General features: G+C 35.8%; 1 protein-coding gene across 1 annotated transcript in view; it reads right to left on the reverse strand.

The window, feature by feature from the left end:
- The window catches only part of GPC6 (glypican 6), a 1,073,567-nt gene that overhangs the window by 509,289 nt on the left and 547,149 nt on the right, over positions 1-17,129 (reverse strand). The window contains exon 3 of the mRNA XM_045566886.1: positions 12,732-13,123. Coding sequence (XP_045422842.1) covers positions 12,732-13,123 — 392 coding nt within the window. The remainder of the gene's footprint in view (positions 1-12,731; positions 13,124-17,129) is intronic.

Raw genomic sequence — 17,129 nt, forward strand, 5'->3', positions numbered from 1 at the left:
TTATCTTAAATAGGAGGGTAATGCATTAAAGCTGTATCTCTGCACCATGCAATTCCTTAGATGATAGCTTCTTGAGCACGTGAAATGTGACTAGTCCAAACTGAGATGTGCCATAGGTACAAAAACCACACCAAAATTTGAGGGCTTACTACAAAAAAATTAAAATATTTCATTAATAATTATTTTATTGATCACATATTTAAATAACAATGCTTTGGGTGTGTTGTGTTAAATAACATATTATTAAAATTAATCTGTTTACTTTTACTTTAATGTACTTACAGAAAATTTTAAATTATGTATGGGGTTCACATCATATTCCTCTTGAATGGGACTGCCATAGACCATGGAGATTTATACTAGGTGGTTGTATTTAAAGACAAAACTTTCGTGTGAGCATAGGCTTTGTTTCATTCAGGCCTAGGCTCTTTATTTAATAAGTAGAATAATAACCATACCTATCTCATAGGTTTAATGCAAAGACTAAATGGCAATCAATGTGTGGTTGGCAAGTACTCAATAAATGTTAGCTTACATTTACATTAAATGGGAAGAGAATTTGATAATGGTGATGATGTTATCATGACATCGATAAAAAAAATTCTAGGCCTGTGCTTGCTAAGGTTCATTTTGGCTGAGTAAACATCTAGTTGTGTGTATTATGAAGTTATTCTTGAAGACATTAAAGGGGGAAGTCTGATTTTTTTTTTTTCCTGGTCCCAACATCAATAATAGCAGAGTTTTTTCTTAGCAATGGTTTGTTTTCATATGATTAAGAAATAATGTTTACCTCATATCAATGGCTGATAGCTTAAAGGAAGCTTTGCGAATTCAAAGGCTAGGAAGTCAAGCAATAATTGCGAGTGAAGTTCACTGCATGCGTTCTTTAAACTATTTGCATATTGAGTACTTAGAATATTTTGCACCTCCAAGAAAAAAAAAAAAGCTACCATCCATTTTTTTCTTGAAATATGGTTTATTTGGATTTCACTGTTTGAGTTTTTTTTTTTTTTTTTTTAAGTGATGGGGCCTTGCTCTATCGCCCAGGCTGGAGTGCAGTGGCACAATCATAGCTCTGCAACCCCGAACTCCTGAGCTCAAATGATCCTCCTGCTTCAGCCTCCTATGGAGCTGAGACTATAGTCACAGGCCACCATGCCTGGCTAATTTTTTTCATTTTTTATAGAGACAAGGACTTGCTATGTTGCCCAGGCTGGTCTCAAACTCCTGAGCTGAAGCGATCCTCCTGCTTTGGCCTCTCAGAGTGCTGGGATTACAGGTGTGAGCCACAGCACCCAGTCCTGTATTTCACTTTATATATAGAGATAGGTACAGAGAAACATTTCTCTATTATGAAAAAAATAGCCAAGCACCACAGATAGATGACAACCAATATCGACTTTTGGATCAGGCCAACTACAGGAGTGATCAGACCTGTGTCAAACTGGAACATGGATGCTCAAGCGAATGCAAGCTCAGTCTAAACATCAATTACCTCCAGCTGATTTTTGCTATGCAGTTGCAGGCTCAGAGTTGTTCTATCCTCCAAAAACTCTAGAAAGTCATATTTTATGTCAATCTTCCCTATTTTAAAATGTTATTTGAAATCTTAAAAGAATTCATGCCAAATAAAACATATCTGTGGGCCAGTTTGGACCAAGGTCCACCAGATCTTAGATCCAGATTTTTGGCACAATGGAAAGTATTATTCATGGATTTCTACTATACATTTTTCTATCAGCCTCATTCCTTACCTCTACTTTATGTCTCCACCTTTTTTATCCCTTTTTAAATAAATAAAAAAAACCCTGTTTCTAAATCATGTAACTATCTGGAGTATGCACAAATCAATCAGTAAATTTGAACAGTTAAATACATATTAGGAGAGTCATGGAGCTCCCAAGTACCCTAGAATTCAGCATGCTAAATGAGCCAAGCTAAACATGCACTCACACATGTACATGCATGCACACACACATGCACACACGCCAACAAATTATTTGAGTCAATTGTTTTCTTCTCCTAGAAAGAATGTGCCCCTGGTTACTGTTTGTGAACGATAGCTAGATATATTGGCAGCAAACGAATCCTTCAGGTTGTAAAAAAAATTTTAAGAAGTAGGAGTAATTTTTTAAAGAAATGCCACTGATGTGGGAAAATGAATTTGATGTTAAAATAATAAAAAAAGAATTTAATATTAAACATCCCACATGATTAGACAATAAAGAATTATGTTAGAGCTACAGTAGAAACACAAACTTTTGACATTAGTTATTTCTGGGTAGGGAGACTTTAGAATTATCCTATTCTCTTCTTTGTACTCTTCTGAATTTTCCAACAAATGATTTGGATGTACACATATTGATTTTACAGTCAAAAAATTATATGAAAATATATATAATTATTTTTCTGACCACCAGCAAAAAATGAATATCCTGGAGATTTAAGCTAGAGTGACAATTTTGCTTGAATTTTCTTGGTAATTTGAAGGAAAGAAATGTCCATGTCGCTTGGGTGATTCGTAAGATTATCTCATTTCCCCAATTCTCTTTGTCCCATAATCACAACACAAGTGACAAACTGTAAGTTGATCAAAAGACAAGTCTTGGATAGCTAGGAGCCGAAGGTTTTTCAATTTATTAAACATTTGGTATAACAGACTATTGCTGGAAAAAAATCTATCACTTTAACACTAAAAAAAAAAAAACAACTACACAAAAAAAAAGACTTTCAATCTGGATTCTATCTGCCAGCCTAGCCAAAATGTCAGAGTACTTTTTTTATCCATTCCAAAATAGATATTTTTGATATTTTATGGAAATAGTGTCATAAATATTTTATATAGTTATCTTCTCTCTACAAATGCAGCAAGATATCATAAGGTTCTTCTTTTCAATAAAATGCTTTATTGCCATCACAGTTGAATTCTCCTTGGCCCAGCCTCTAATTTGAGCAACAAAATTCTAAGAAGGAAGGAATGAAGGCTTCTGCAAAGTGCTTGGTTCTCTGCTACTTTTTAAAGCACCAAAAAATTATGTGCTTGTTAATAAATGTCCATTTTCATTGAAAAACAGTTGAGTAAATGTTGCCTTATGTCTTGATATATTTTTAATAAAAGAATTTGTTTTTAGAAAGCCAAGAGCAAATGAAAGTTTTAACACCCATTATTTATAAATGAATATATTTCTTTATGGAGAGACTCATGTTTGTATCTAATATAAAAACAGTATGCATAATAATGTTTCCCCAATTAATATATGTATGAAAGCTTAAAATGTTCAATGAACTTTTTTGATTGTCAAAATTTCATAATAAATGAACACAGAAAAGTTTGCTTTATTGACTTCTTCAGACAATATGAACCAAAGAGGACACAATTTCCATATCAAATCCACTGCTCTCTTTTGAGTATTAAATATGAAAGTGGCACTTTTGACACGTGCCACGTTACTGTGAGGGCAAAAATGCATTCAAAATTTCTGTTTATGCAAGCCAAGTGTCACCTGATGTGAACTTGGAGAATATATTGATTTAGGCATAGTTTTACTTACATCTAAATGTCAAAGTCACCATTATGTTATTACTGACACTCTGAACTTTTTCACTCTTGACTATGCGATTTAGACACAAAAATATGTAGAGTTTGAACATCATTGTTTGGTATGATAACTATATTCTAAGTATCTGGGATTGATCCATTGTATTTGTACTGAATATCACTCATCAAGATGAAGAGGTATAGCGTATGCATGTGAAGGAGAAGAATCCTTGCTTATAATGACAAAGACAACAATGGAGAAAATCTACAGAAAGTAATAATATACCCACCATCCTTCCTAAAAACAAATATATGTATGACCTAATATGTCATTTTAAAAAACAGTTGTATGTCACACTCTATACATACATCCTACTTCAATATGTCAGCACTATTAATGCAATATATCTGTCAAGATTTATTAAAATTCTTTTTGATGTGTATCTTGGCTCATAAACCTCTGCAGCGCACTGATACTGCATCAGGGAATGTCCTTGTAACATTGAATCTCTGAAGATGGAACAATAAAAGAGAAATCCTCGAAACTTTCAAGTTCAGCCTATGATACGACCCACCCTGCATAGCCTCTTGTCAGTACCCGGAACATGCTTGTGCATTTGTCAGTAACCACAGCAGGACGATTGTGCAAACCTTATTTCATAGAACTTTCTGGTGGGAAGAGCCTAACTGCATTCAGAGATAAATATCCAAGAAAAGAGGCAGCATTAACACTAGGATAAACTGTCAGGTCCATTTTTCTTCATAAAGCTGTTTCGGAAGCAGCATTCTTTGAGTTACAGCACTAGAGTTTTATCCTTGGGCCTTTTTTTTTTTTTTTATCTGTGCTGTACTTTAATTGGCACATTTCACCAGTGGATGTTCTCTATTAGTACCAAAGACGTCTTGTCTGTTTGTAGCTCACATTTTCCATGGCCCCAGAGGAGTTCTTGTACTTGCCGGGCACAGGCAAGCAGCAGACATGCCAATCAAAATGGGTTTACTGGAAGCCCATCATGGTTGTAAATACGGAGAATATACCCCAGGGGGGAGAAAAAAAAACTAGGGCAGGAAGATACAAAAAGGGGTTAAGGGAAACTGAATATGGGGAAAAATAAAACCTAAACACATCAACAAAATTAATCAAAATGTGTTCACTATTTTCCTATTTTTAGCATTATTCTACAATCTCAAATTCTAGAATAATTCTACAACTCATTCTACATCTCAAATTATCTGTATGAAGTTCAAGTTATTTGGACAATCTTTGGTTGATCGTCTGATTTTTCCCAATATATCACGACCTGATACCTGATCCTATGGAGTGTAACTAATGTGCAGCTCACACCACAGGAGGCTCATCATGCAAGTTCAACAGCATTTAAGGAAAAGTTCTGCTGATGGTGTGAGGGCAATATCACACTTCATATATAATTACTATAAACATTTTTGAACGCTTTTAATTTTTCTACTTAGCCTGTTGCAGAACAGTAACAGCCTGTTCGTGGAGAGGCACCAGTCCACAGACCATGCTTTGTGCACCTTGTTCTGGAATGTATAGGGGCAGAAGAGTTAACTTCTCAACCAATTTAAAACCACTCTAGTCAAACTGTGCTTGCTAAAAAGTTAGTAACATCCTAACGGCCAGATCCAAGCATCTATTTTCTCTGCCCTTCCTGCTTAACTCTAGGCAACAGTGGATGCTGCAGATTACCCTATTTCTTGAATTCTCTCTCCCTTTACTTTCAGGACAACGTGCTTTGCTGGTTTCTCATCACTTGTCTTCCTTTTCCGAATCTTCTTTAAATATGTATACGCCCTGATGTTTCATCCGATTCTGTTGTCTTCTTTCTCCAGCTAAATGTTATCAGCCTTTGCCAACAAACATTTATATGTTGGTTTTTCTCAAATCAGTCAGCAGGCAGATAAATAGGAAATACGAACAATACAGTTTTTCGTATTCCATCAAGCGTCAGGAACCACACTTGATGCTGGGAATGGAATCTGAAGAGACAGCACCAGCGCCGGAGAGTTCTTGTGGCCTCTCCAGATGTGCTCTCCGTTCTGCCCCTCGCTGCTGTGACTCAGGTCCCATCGCCTCTTATCTGGTCATTAACAACAGCTTCTATCCCAGTACCTGCCACCAGTCTCCCCTCACCCAGTTCAACATCTCCATGATTATTTTTCTTAAGTAAAAATCTGATCACATATGTGTCTTTTGAAAAATCTTGGCTGGTAGCCCTTGCCTATGCAATGCTCTTCAAATTCCCTAACTTGAAATGTAATACCCAAATGATACAGTCCAAATCTACCTCCTGCCCTCATCTCCAGAAAACCTTGACATTCCACAATTCATGCCTTTGCAAATGTCGGGCCCTGGCAAGAAAGCTACACCTCTTTCTCCTTCTGTGAGACTCTATTCATTCTTTAAGTCCAAGTTTGACTGTTGCCTATTCTAAGGTGCCTTCTCCAATTTCCCAAAGTAAAGGGAAACGTGTATTTCTCTTGGCCCACATAGTATTTTATCCACATCTCCATCATTATCCTGGTTATCTGTGCTACACTTGAACTTTTTATACTTCCCTGTCTTCAGGATAGACTGTGATTTCCTCAAGGAAAATGCCACTCATTGTTATGTCCTTTGTTTTTTTATAGAACACTGCCTGGCACCTAGCAGGTGATTAGCACAAGTTTGTGTCTCAAATGTACTGGAAGGCTTCTATCCATAGAAAGTTTGCTTTTTAAATATTCAGGCAGCATAGACATTCACAAAGTTGTTAGTGAAATAGACAGTTGTCATTCAGGGGTTCAGTTTAGGCCCCTAGCCTTATCTCCTGCTATTCATTGCTGTGTACTTTATGCCTCAGAGATACCATGTGCTTGTAACTCCCTGCACACATCACTGGGTTTCACACCTTTGCACTTCCATTCAGATGCTGCCTCTGCCTGAAGCACCCTTCACCACCCTAGGTGCTCCCATCATCTGCCTAACACCTGTGAATCCTTCACCCCATGGCTCCAGGAGCCATGCCCTGGAAAGTTTCCTTGCACCCTAAGATTAAGCTAGGTGCCTGTCCTCTCAGTTTCTAAAGCTTCTACTGCATAATTCTCTCATTATATATTGACATTACTTGTTTCTGTTTCTCTCTGTTCTAATTAGTACTTGTAAGTACTTTAACTTGCTTAGTCTTTGTATCTCAAGAACTTAACAGTACTTGACATAGAAAATACATTGGACAGATGTTTATTGATGGAGACTGAGCTAAATCTCCATAATGGCTCTATTTTTACAAGGAGCCACATTTGGGTCAGATGAATGTTGAAATATTATTAACACCTATCTCCGACTGTAGAGGACAGAAGATTATATCTAATAGATACAGTATAGCCAGAACTGTGTTTCCCAAACTTTTTCTAGCCATGGTACATTTAGAAAGGATTAAGGAACGTTTTAACTTCTTTAAGCATAAATAAAACTTCAAAATCAGTGGAGAGAAGGTGCTCATTTTAATGGAATTCCAATAGATAATACAATTTTAAAATAAAATAACTCAGGCATAGGCTATTATAAACAGATATAAGCTGCAAAAAAACAAGAAGAAAGGATACACAGATAGCTTTTAATGCATTGGAAATCTTTTTAACTCAATCATTTCCAAATGTATATACCTAGGCTACACATTTTGCAAGAGAACTTAAAATTAATAGGAAAGATTTTAAATGTTTTAATCAAAGCAATCAAATTGTTTTAATCAAATTGGGACTTTTTTTCTAACTTCTGCAGACTCAACTGTGATGCTTTCCACATTCTATTCTAGAGGGGGAAATGTTCTTTTCTTCTCTGACACTTGGACTTCCTTATGCTCTTATAATTTTCAGTGCTTAGCACAGTATGTGGATCATGGTAAGATTGATACATTTTCAATGAATTATATTAGTAAGATATTTTTGTTGTTATGGTTCGTAGTGCTAATATCATTTTCTTACTATTTTTATCATGAAATTATTTATTTATCAACTGCAAAGTACTTTCTAAATAGAATGTTGACAATACCATCATAAGATGGTAGGCATAGATTATTTATGCTGACTTAAAGGTTGTAAACATAGAAGCATTATTGATAATTTCAAAAGGCTTACATGTTCTTCATCACATTGAATATTATTGAAGTAATCTACATTGAATAATCATCAATTACAGAAGAGAATACACTCACCACAGATTACCTATCAAAAGGTTTCATTCACTTAAGTCCTTTTTATCATCCTTTTCATGTCTGAATCATTTCACAAAAATTAACTCCAATAAAAAAAATCACTACAGAAGGAACAAAACCAATAACTCAGGTGATGGCTTGGACAGGTGATCTTGCTTTACATTTTGAATTTGTTCCCCAAAACAAACATCTAAATAGAATACCATTTTTTTTTTTTGTAAATTGAATGTATGGGAAATTCTTCAGAATGGTTTTCCACTATGATCAGATGATGCTTTAAATGGAGGAATTTCAAAGCCTCCATTTAATTAAATTTGATGATTTTTTTTTCCTTATAGTGCATCAACTACATTTATCAAAAACTGACTCTGTTTACAGCACATATTATTAATGAAAGGCTATTTACTCAGGTGGATGAACCTCTTAAGAGGCTCTTCATGCAAAACCACTAGTCTGTGTAGCATATGGGGAGATGTCTATTGATGAAATTATACTGATCTTACCAGAGACTAAAAGCCAGACTTTCCTTTCAAAGTCATGCCCCACAAGGCAGAAAGATTTTAGACAGATAGATGACAGTATTTGTTAATAGTTTGAATTCTATGGATCCCAGCTCTACTATCTACCCGGTTTGTCTGGAATAAATCAATGAAGTGATTGCATAGCTAATGTGATTGCTCTTGACACAATTTACAGCTTTTACTCAAAGAAGTCACTTCTATTAAAGCAAAAATATATGAAAAGTTCTTTGTGTAAATGGCACCACGATGGACTATTGAAGACACTAGAGTCATTTCCACATTTGCCTCCATGATGAATAACTGAAGCTTGATTTAAGTAGACGATCTATTAATAGCTCTTTATGAAGACCTCTCTCTTCCTCACAATGTCTGACAAGTCTTCTGGGCCACTGTTGGCCTCCTTATTTCCACTCACTACTGGGTGTATGTAAGGGGATGAGGGTGGTATTTTAATAAATGAACAATGCTCACAAAATCATCTGGATCCATTCTCTCAAGGCTACTACATTATCAAAATTTGGTTTTCTGTTCATTTTTGAGCTTTGCCTCCCATGCTACTCTGACATCATTTAGCACAATATAGAGTGTAGAAAGGGACTTGTTAACAAGTCCATAAATAGTAGTAAGCCTTGTATACAACTGATGGTAGCTCAGGGACTTATCACAGTTAAAAAGATTCATAGGTAGATAATGGTAAAGTCTTTCCCCACCTTAATTTCTTTCATCAAAAAAATCTTACATGCATGCATACAAGCCCACATGCTCACAAACACACTCCTACATTCAGTACCTAGCTTAAGACATAGTATGTTATCGATAATTTTAGAAACCCCCTGTGTCTCTCTCCCTGGGATTGCCATCTCCAGACTTCATTTCCAGAGGTAACCATCATCTGACATTTTTGTTTATCATTCTTTTCTTCAGAGTCTTACTACATATATTTTTATTTCTAAATAATGTATTGCTTAGTTTTGCACTTTTTGAACTTTATGTAAGTGGTATATATTCTTTGGCTATTTAATTTTTTTCTCTAGCAGTGAGGTTTTTGTGAAATATCCATGAGTATATGGCTGTAGTTCACTTATTTTCTGTGCTCCATAGAATTTCATGGTGTGAAGAGATCACCATTTATGCAGATGAGACATTTGTGATATTTCTAGTTTTTATGTTATTGTGAACATTCTTCTATCTGCCTACTTGTACACGTGTGTAGTAATAGTTTCTCCAGGGATGAAGATGCAGTTTTAGAATGTGTACATCTTCAGCAATATAGGGATTTTCAGATCATTATCTAAAGTGAGTGCATCCATTTAAACTTCCACCAGCAAAATGAGAAAGTTCCTCATACTCCACATCTTACCAACACTTACTTGGCATGTTCAAAAATGGTCATTAACACACACAATAAAATGAATCCTGGCTTACTATCCACAGATATTCACTCTGGAATCATATAATTCTTTTAAGAATCAGAGCTTTCATTATAGTTACCTAAAATGAACATGCTCCATCCAAAGGCTAGAAAAAGACAATGTTTTTATCTATAAGATGGGAAGCATACGTTTTAAATATAATTCTGTTGATGCTTACAAGTTAGTCCTCCATTTTTCTACTAAGAATATTCCCTATAATGTTATGTCAAAACATTTGTGTCAAACTGCTGTGTTTTGCCAAGAGGTAAATTTTCCAGTCAAAACAATTAATTAGAAGCTATTAATGATGTCTTCCAAGATTAAGAAGTCACTATAAGTGAGGAGAGAAACTGAATGGGAAAAAATTACCCACATCGGGATGCAGGAAATAAGCTAGTTTGTTGATCTCCATTTGGGAATTTTGCTTTGGATTCTCTAACTTTTCTGCCATCATTTTACCAACTCTAAATCACTCAATTAATAGACCAGAGGGAGGCCTCAGATTTATGAAGGGCTTAAACCTCAAACAATTCTTGCTTCTTCTCTTAATGTCTAGTCCTCGTAATATTTTGTTTTTAATTACAAAACATACTTTGGGTGCTGAAAATCATCATAGTACTAGTACACCCATGTCTGGTTTAGTCAGCTACAGACCATCTGTTAATCATTAGGTGAGAAAGTTTATTGGTAAAATACTTAAATCTCTGAGTCATAAATTATTTGAGAAAAAGAATTGTTCAACTTCTTTTAAACAAGGTGCATGTGTTTGCTTCTTTTTCTTTCCTTCCTTCCTTCCTTCCTTCCTTCCTTCCTTCCTTCCTTCCTTCCTTCCTTCCTCCCTCCCTGCCTCCCTCCCTCTCTCCCTCTCTCCCTCCCTTCCTTCCTTCCTTTGCTCCAGAAGGCAATGCTCAGACGGCAGAATGGGATTTATGAATTGAGTTGATTAGGGCTAATGAAATTCGGGTGAGAAAACCAATATCCGCAAAGAACAGTTCACTTTCCATGGTTACATGACCTACAGCCTTTTATACATGGCACATTCAGAGCAATTCTTCTGTAAACGAATGCTAGTCATGAAGGAATCAGCGCAAGAAAGAATATAGTCTTGCAGAGTACCTCCCTTACCACTTCTAGAAAAAAATTAAAGGTCATACACTACTGATGGTTGGTCCCTGAAGTCAACCTTCATCATGAAGAGGAGCATGTTAGATTTTGATAGACAAACACTTCAGAATGAGACAGTCAGCAAATGACAAAGAGGAGGCACCATCGCCAGGGAGTTGTTAATCCCATACTTTGAGAAACAGGGGAAAGAGTCAGCAGCAACTTCACCTTTGGCTTTTTAGACACTTTGCTAGAAAATATTCTCTTACCTCACTGGAACCTCACCAAACCATGATATATACACATCAACATAAACATTATTCACACTCAGGTAGAATAAACACATCCAATCAGGAATGTCGCATGTATCAATCCATGCTTTGAATTTCTTACCTCATATTTCTCAAAAGTTAGCTGCATTTTTCATTCTTCAACAAAAACAAAGAATTCAACTTGAAGCCTCTGTGACTAAACTTATTATTCAGTGTAACCTATTAAATTAATTTAATTAAACATTTTTTACAAAAAAATCTATCCATTCAAGAAAATATGGAATACATATTTGTTTTTTGTACTTATTTACACTTTAGCAACTATCCTTAGGGGATCATGTTTCCTCTTGCTATTTCACCTGCCTAATTCCTTATTATTAATAACCCACTTTTGGGGCTACAGTTTCATTGGTATCTAAAATATTGTTTATAGTCAATAAAAATATTGTTTGAAACATCAAAATTATATGCCCTGTATATTATTAAATTCCTTGTAGGTTTTACAGCCTTCTTGCAAATAATCTTTTTGGGAATTAATAATTTAAAAATAGGTTGCAATGAATATTACCAATAGTGCCATAGAGAAACACTTTCAAGGGTATACATGGTCTTTATGCCAAGATGTAAATATTGAGGAGGTCTGAGTGGGAAAAAAAAGCAACACAGCAAGACAGTTCCAACAGTTATGAAAAATATGGCAGCTCTTTGGCACAGCCCTGCAATAGAAAGGTGCTGTTTGGGAATAATCTTTGTGCAAAGATACCTTCTTTGGGTGACATATCAGATTCCTGCCATATATTGTTTTTAACTTTACTGCTTAAAGTAATCATCTTTCAGTTTATTTGTAGGACTAACCTCATTAATGGGCAGGTCCATCTCAGAAGAGTATTAAATGTCAAGGAAGAACTTAAACAAAGGCAGATATCCTCTACATAGGAAATATTCAATGTTTAAAGGCAGTAGTGGAGAATGATCCCTTGCATTAAAGATTTAGAAACATTATCCTCAAGGAAAGGCCCAAACGTGGATTAGTGATTTATCCTTTTCAGAAGCCCAGGGCAATTCATGGTGTGGAATTACAAAGATAATGGACACCAAAAGGAATTCTCTGCAAGAATCCATACTCTGTATTCATTAGTCCTCCCTAATCCGGTTCTACAGGTGTCAGCAAAGGGCTCTTTCTTCACCATTAAGGAATTTGGACACTTTGACATGTGATAAAAAAGAAGAAATGCCAAATGTTACTGTCCCGAACAACAACTTGTCTCCACTTGCTGGCCCAATGAAGAATGTCATGTTGACTGCCTAGAGGATTATAACCTCTGAATGGACAGTTTCATAAGTATTTATCCTCCTTAAAACTCTGATCAGAAATGCTGCGTGATTATAGTTGTTGCACTATTCCTGATAAAAGCTTCTCTGCTATATTGCTGATAAATATTGAAATTCATTTCCAAACCTCATGGGAGTGCTTGAAATTCTGTCTTCTGTCACACAAAGCAAGGGGGGATAGAAGAGAATTATGCTTTGACATTTAGTTGATTTCTCTAAGACCAAGGACCATCGTAAGTAAGAATTTTTACTTTGATTTTTTTTTTCTGGTAAACGTTTGTTTTAAAAACAGAGTAAAAAGGGAGATCCAATTAGAAAGACAAGACACTTTGATTTACCTTGGAAACTCGGTTTGCAACTTCTCTGCCCACAGTCAGCCCCTGGACAAAGGTGCGAGCAGCAATGAAGGCGCGGGTGACCTGAATCTTCAGTTTCCGGGGCACATCTCCAAAGGGCTTCAGCTGGTCTGTGTATTTGCTCACACACTCCAGGTAGTCCTCGCTGAAGTGATACTGAGGGTTGATCAGCTGAAACATCCGCTCCAGTAGCCGAGCCCAGAAGTCATTGAGCATTTCCTCCAGATTTACGTTGCCCCCAGTGTAGTATCTTTTCAGCTCTGTGAAAAGATCCTGGAACACTTCTGAATTCTGCATGTACAGCATTCCATAGGTCCGTACAAACATATCATTTAGTGACTTTTCTGCATTCTCCAGGAGCTCTCGGAAAAATTCTGTAGATAAAACAAGAAAGCGTTCATAAATGAATACCATCTAGAAAGCCTAAGACATCTACGTACCTTAAACACAACTGCTTTTAATGGGCATTTTCATAGAAAAACATATCCTGTGATTAAGGTATTAATGGAGCAACAAAAACAATATTTTAAATGAGATTTGACCTACACCTATGATCTTCTATGAGTCAAAGAAAACAGAAGACCGCATAATATCCATTGACAAGAGCATCCATTAATATTAGGAGGTTCCTAGGTTATACTCCTCCAAAATAGCTCATTTTTCATTTACTATTAAATTTTAGAAAATCCTATAGTTTGACAAAAACTCAAATCAAAATATGTTGCAACCATAATGTGCAAAGTTGTCATTAACATAATGATAAATACATTTGCTTCAGCCTGTTTACTGATTTGTCCTAACTTTAAATTCGATTAAATTGCTTTTATTTGGAATAGTTCATAAATGTGATGTTCAAATTAATTTAATATTTTGGACTCCTACTTTCTATATATAGCAATCAATTAGCAGTGTTCAGAGATTCATAATGCAATTAAATTCACTTAATACTAAAGCTATAATGAATATAATTTAGGTGGCCATAATGAGTTAGAAAGTCATGAAATGTCTTGGATTATCATTATAAACTATCATTTAATAGAACTTGAATAAAATATTGACAAGTGGACTTTCTGGTTAAGAGGTTTTAAATAAAAAAGTGTATACCAACAAACAAACGCTTCTATCCTGCGATAGCATTTGAGTGCTACTGAGATAACTTATAGGATGCAAAAAATGACAGAAATTAAAGCCGTTGGATACTGTTACCCTCACTAGCTCTCATGTTAGGCTCTCTCAAGGGACACGTCCTGTGTGGAGGAAACCCATCTGTTTGCACAAATAAGCCTGGCTAGAGCAAGCTCAAGTTTTACCCCATTTCGAGAATATAAGTTGAGGTGAGGAAAAAGCTAAGGAAAGATAACACCTCAGAGTTTATCAATTCAAGTTCCCAAGAACAAAGTGATTCTGTTTTACCTCTTCATAGCTTCCTCTTATTCCCTGAAGCCATTAACGCATCCCTCCTCAGTAACACAGGGACAAATCAAGTCCCCTGCAATTCAAGGACTTCAAGAAGGAATTTTTTAAAAAGACTCTTCTTTTTTTCTGAAGACCTGGAGGGGTCTTTGGTAAGACACATAAAGGAAATACTGACGAATTCCTCTCCATGGATTCCATGGAAGCTACTTTCTCAGAAGTCGGCTGAAGAAGCAATTGGTTCAGCTACTTCAGTTCTGATTAATATAGAATTGAACCCTTCTCTTGATAATGAAATAATGTCTATAATAATGATAACTATTTTGTGTCTGTTTTCAAATGAGACAAAAGCAGCAAAGCTTAAATAGAACTCTGTTCACATGTTTACCTTCCTTACTATGAAATAATACATTGTTTCTTAAATACAGAAATTTTATTGCCACAGTGGCAGCAAATTTCCAGAATTATCTAAAAGTCATGGCTTAGAAATTTGTGTCATTTTGTGCAAGTCACTAAATATTTATTTTTATCCGATATAAAATCAGGTTAAATATTATTAAACCTTTCTACTCTTCAAGGATTGAATAACAAAAATGAGTGTTGAAGCAGACAGGGCAAAATTTTCAAAATTGCCAAAGGATCGATTTATCAAAACATTTATGTGTGCTGTATGTTGATGTTATACATGATTTTATGAAATCAAGGGCATTTCAAAATTTTTTCAGAAATACTAGTTACCAAGTTTGTCCTAAAATTGAAATGATATTAAATTATTAATGCCAAAGTATAAAAATATCATAAGTAATACCTTCCAATCTTGAAACCAAGAATGAAAATAGCCTAGCCTTGCTGATACAGGGACAGGCGAAAGGTGTTACAGATTGTGAAAGAAAATAGAAAAGAATGAAAAAAATCACTGAACTGAAAAAAATACTAATCTAATCAGATTGGAAAGTGGATTCTAATCAGGAGCTCTCGATAGTCTATTCATTTATCTTCTTTTTGAGGTCAATTATTTTGTTGGACTCAGGAATTAAAGCTTAATTTATTAAATACAGAGTACTGCCTTCAGCAATGAATAGTCAGTAATTAATAGTGTGGTCTGGATTTGTAAAGAGCTAAAAACGAGACAGAGAAAGACACACACACAGAGAGAGAGAGAGAGAGAGAGAGAGAGAGGGAGATAATATGAATATTCTGGTCCTCCTTGCTCTCCAAAGATTTGAGATATAAATGTTTGTCTCCAGGGATAAAGATTTTATTGTTTCTTTTACTGAGGGTAACACTCCTTAGGGCTTTTCCCTCCTGACATGGGGAAAGGTGAATGGGTAAAACCAAACTGCCTACTCAGTGTGTCTTGTGGTTTGCTTTCTTATGTTTAAATTCACACTCATGATTGAATTTAATACCAAGAAACATTTTATGAGATGCCAAGCTTACAGTTTTTTCTAAGCGTGTGCCATCATCTCAAAAGTTTGCTATAAGCTTCACTGGTCCTCAAAAGTCAAGTTATTATTCCTTGTTCAAAATCATTATGTGTTTTACTGATCTCATAGTCAAAGTTAATATTTGGTATCGAAAGATGCTAACGTATCAGCCAATTATGACAAATACTGCTACCTTAAGGTAAATTGATCTTAGATCTTATGAAAAATGGAGATCCAAGCTACTCAGGCAAAACTAATGTCCTTCAAAATTAGTAAACTCATTTCATTTTCAGCATGCCTGTAGACTTCCACCTTTTGAAGGTTGATTCTTTGAACAAAGTATTTTATGCTTGGATGAAAATTGTTTCTCAGCAAACCAAAGAAGATGGAGATTTGGAAGACAGTTATCTGATCCATGTTGCTGAGTAAGTATCATCTCCAAACAACATCACAGAGAACAAAATTCAAGAATAATATAAGAAAAGGCAACGTCAATCTAACCCTTTGTTTAATTGGAGAGGGGAAAGCTCACATTGAATAAAATGTTCAGTCAACAAAAATTTTTATCTACAAGAAACAGTTTGGCAGAAAGAAATCCTATTTGATTTTTTTTCTTCTTCCCCAATCACAAAATATACATCAAAGGTGGTTGCTTAGGGCTCAGTTACACTTCATAGGTGCACAAAAGAAGTTTTCCAGCCAGCATTAGCCTCTGGGAGCATTTTATTCATCTAGAGGGGAGATCTCAATGCAAACATCTGTTTGCTGCAGGGCAGACTGTCTCAAGTGGGAACACAGTGTTGTAGATAAAACCACCACTGTTGCAAAAGCAAAAAAGAAGGCTTGTGCAGTGCTTGTCTGATGGCTTGGAGAGGCCTCTTAAGGGGCAAAAATCAACTCCTAGGAGCCAAGAGGTGCCCTAAGGATATTTGAGAAAGGCTCCAAATGAAGCCTCCAAATAAATGGACTGAAATTTAAGGTGGCACACAGGACCAAAGGGAAGCGCCAGCAAGAGGGAAAAGTCGGAGTAGAGGCTCTCTAGGAATTTGCAGTCTATACAAAAGAGTAAAAGCTTCTCACATTCAAGCCAGTAATGTTGTCTCATTAATACTACTGTGAACAAGCATATTTTATGCCGGATTGGGCCTAGGATTGGATTAAGCATTGTAGAGCATCGTTTTCCTATTCTTTCCTCATGCTTTCAAGGTACTTCACATTAAGAGATTGTTTAAAACGAATGTTTCCGCAGAGTGGTGTAAATTCATATCATTACAGAACCCAATGAGTGAAAAGCTTTGGTCCCTAGTCAGTGGAGATTATAGTTATACATGATTACTGATAGCACTTGTCCTACCTTGGGAAGCGAGTGCGCTAAACTCCCTTCCTTAAACTCAGAAACACACACATGCATGCAGTGTGTATGTCTGTACAGTTCTCTGCTCATCTCTTTCTTTCCACTCTCCCCCAACAAAATCATGCTAAATCAGTGTGGTCAGCTCAGCCAAGCTTTGGCTGAGGAATGCCCTAGGGGAGGAACTGA

This window comes from Lemur catta, chromosome 13 (assembly GCF_020740605.2).
Source record: "Lemur catta isolate mLemCat1 chromosome 13, mLemCat1.pri, whole genome shotgun sequence".
Lineage (NCBI taxonomy): Eukaryota > Metazoa > Chordata > Mammalia > Primates > Lemuridae > Lemur > Lemur catta.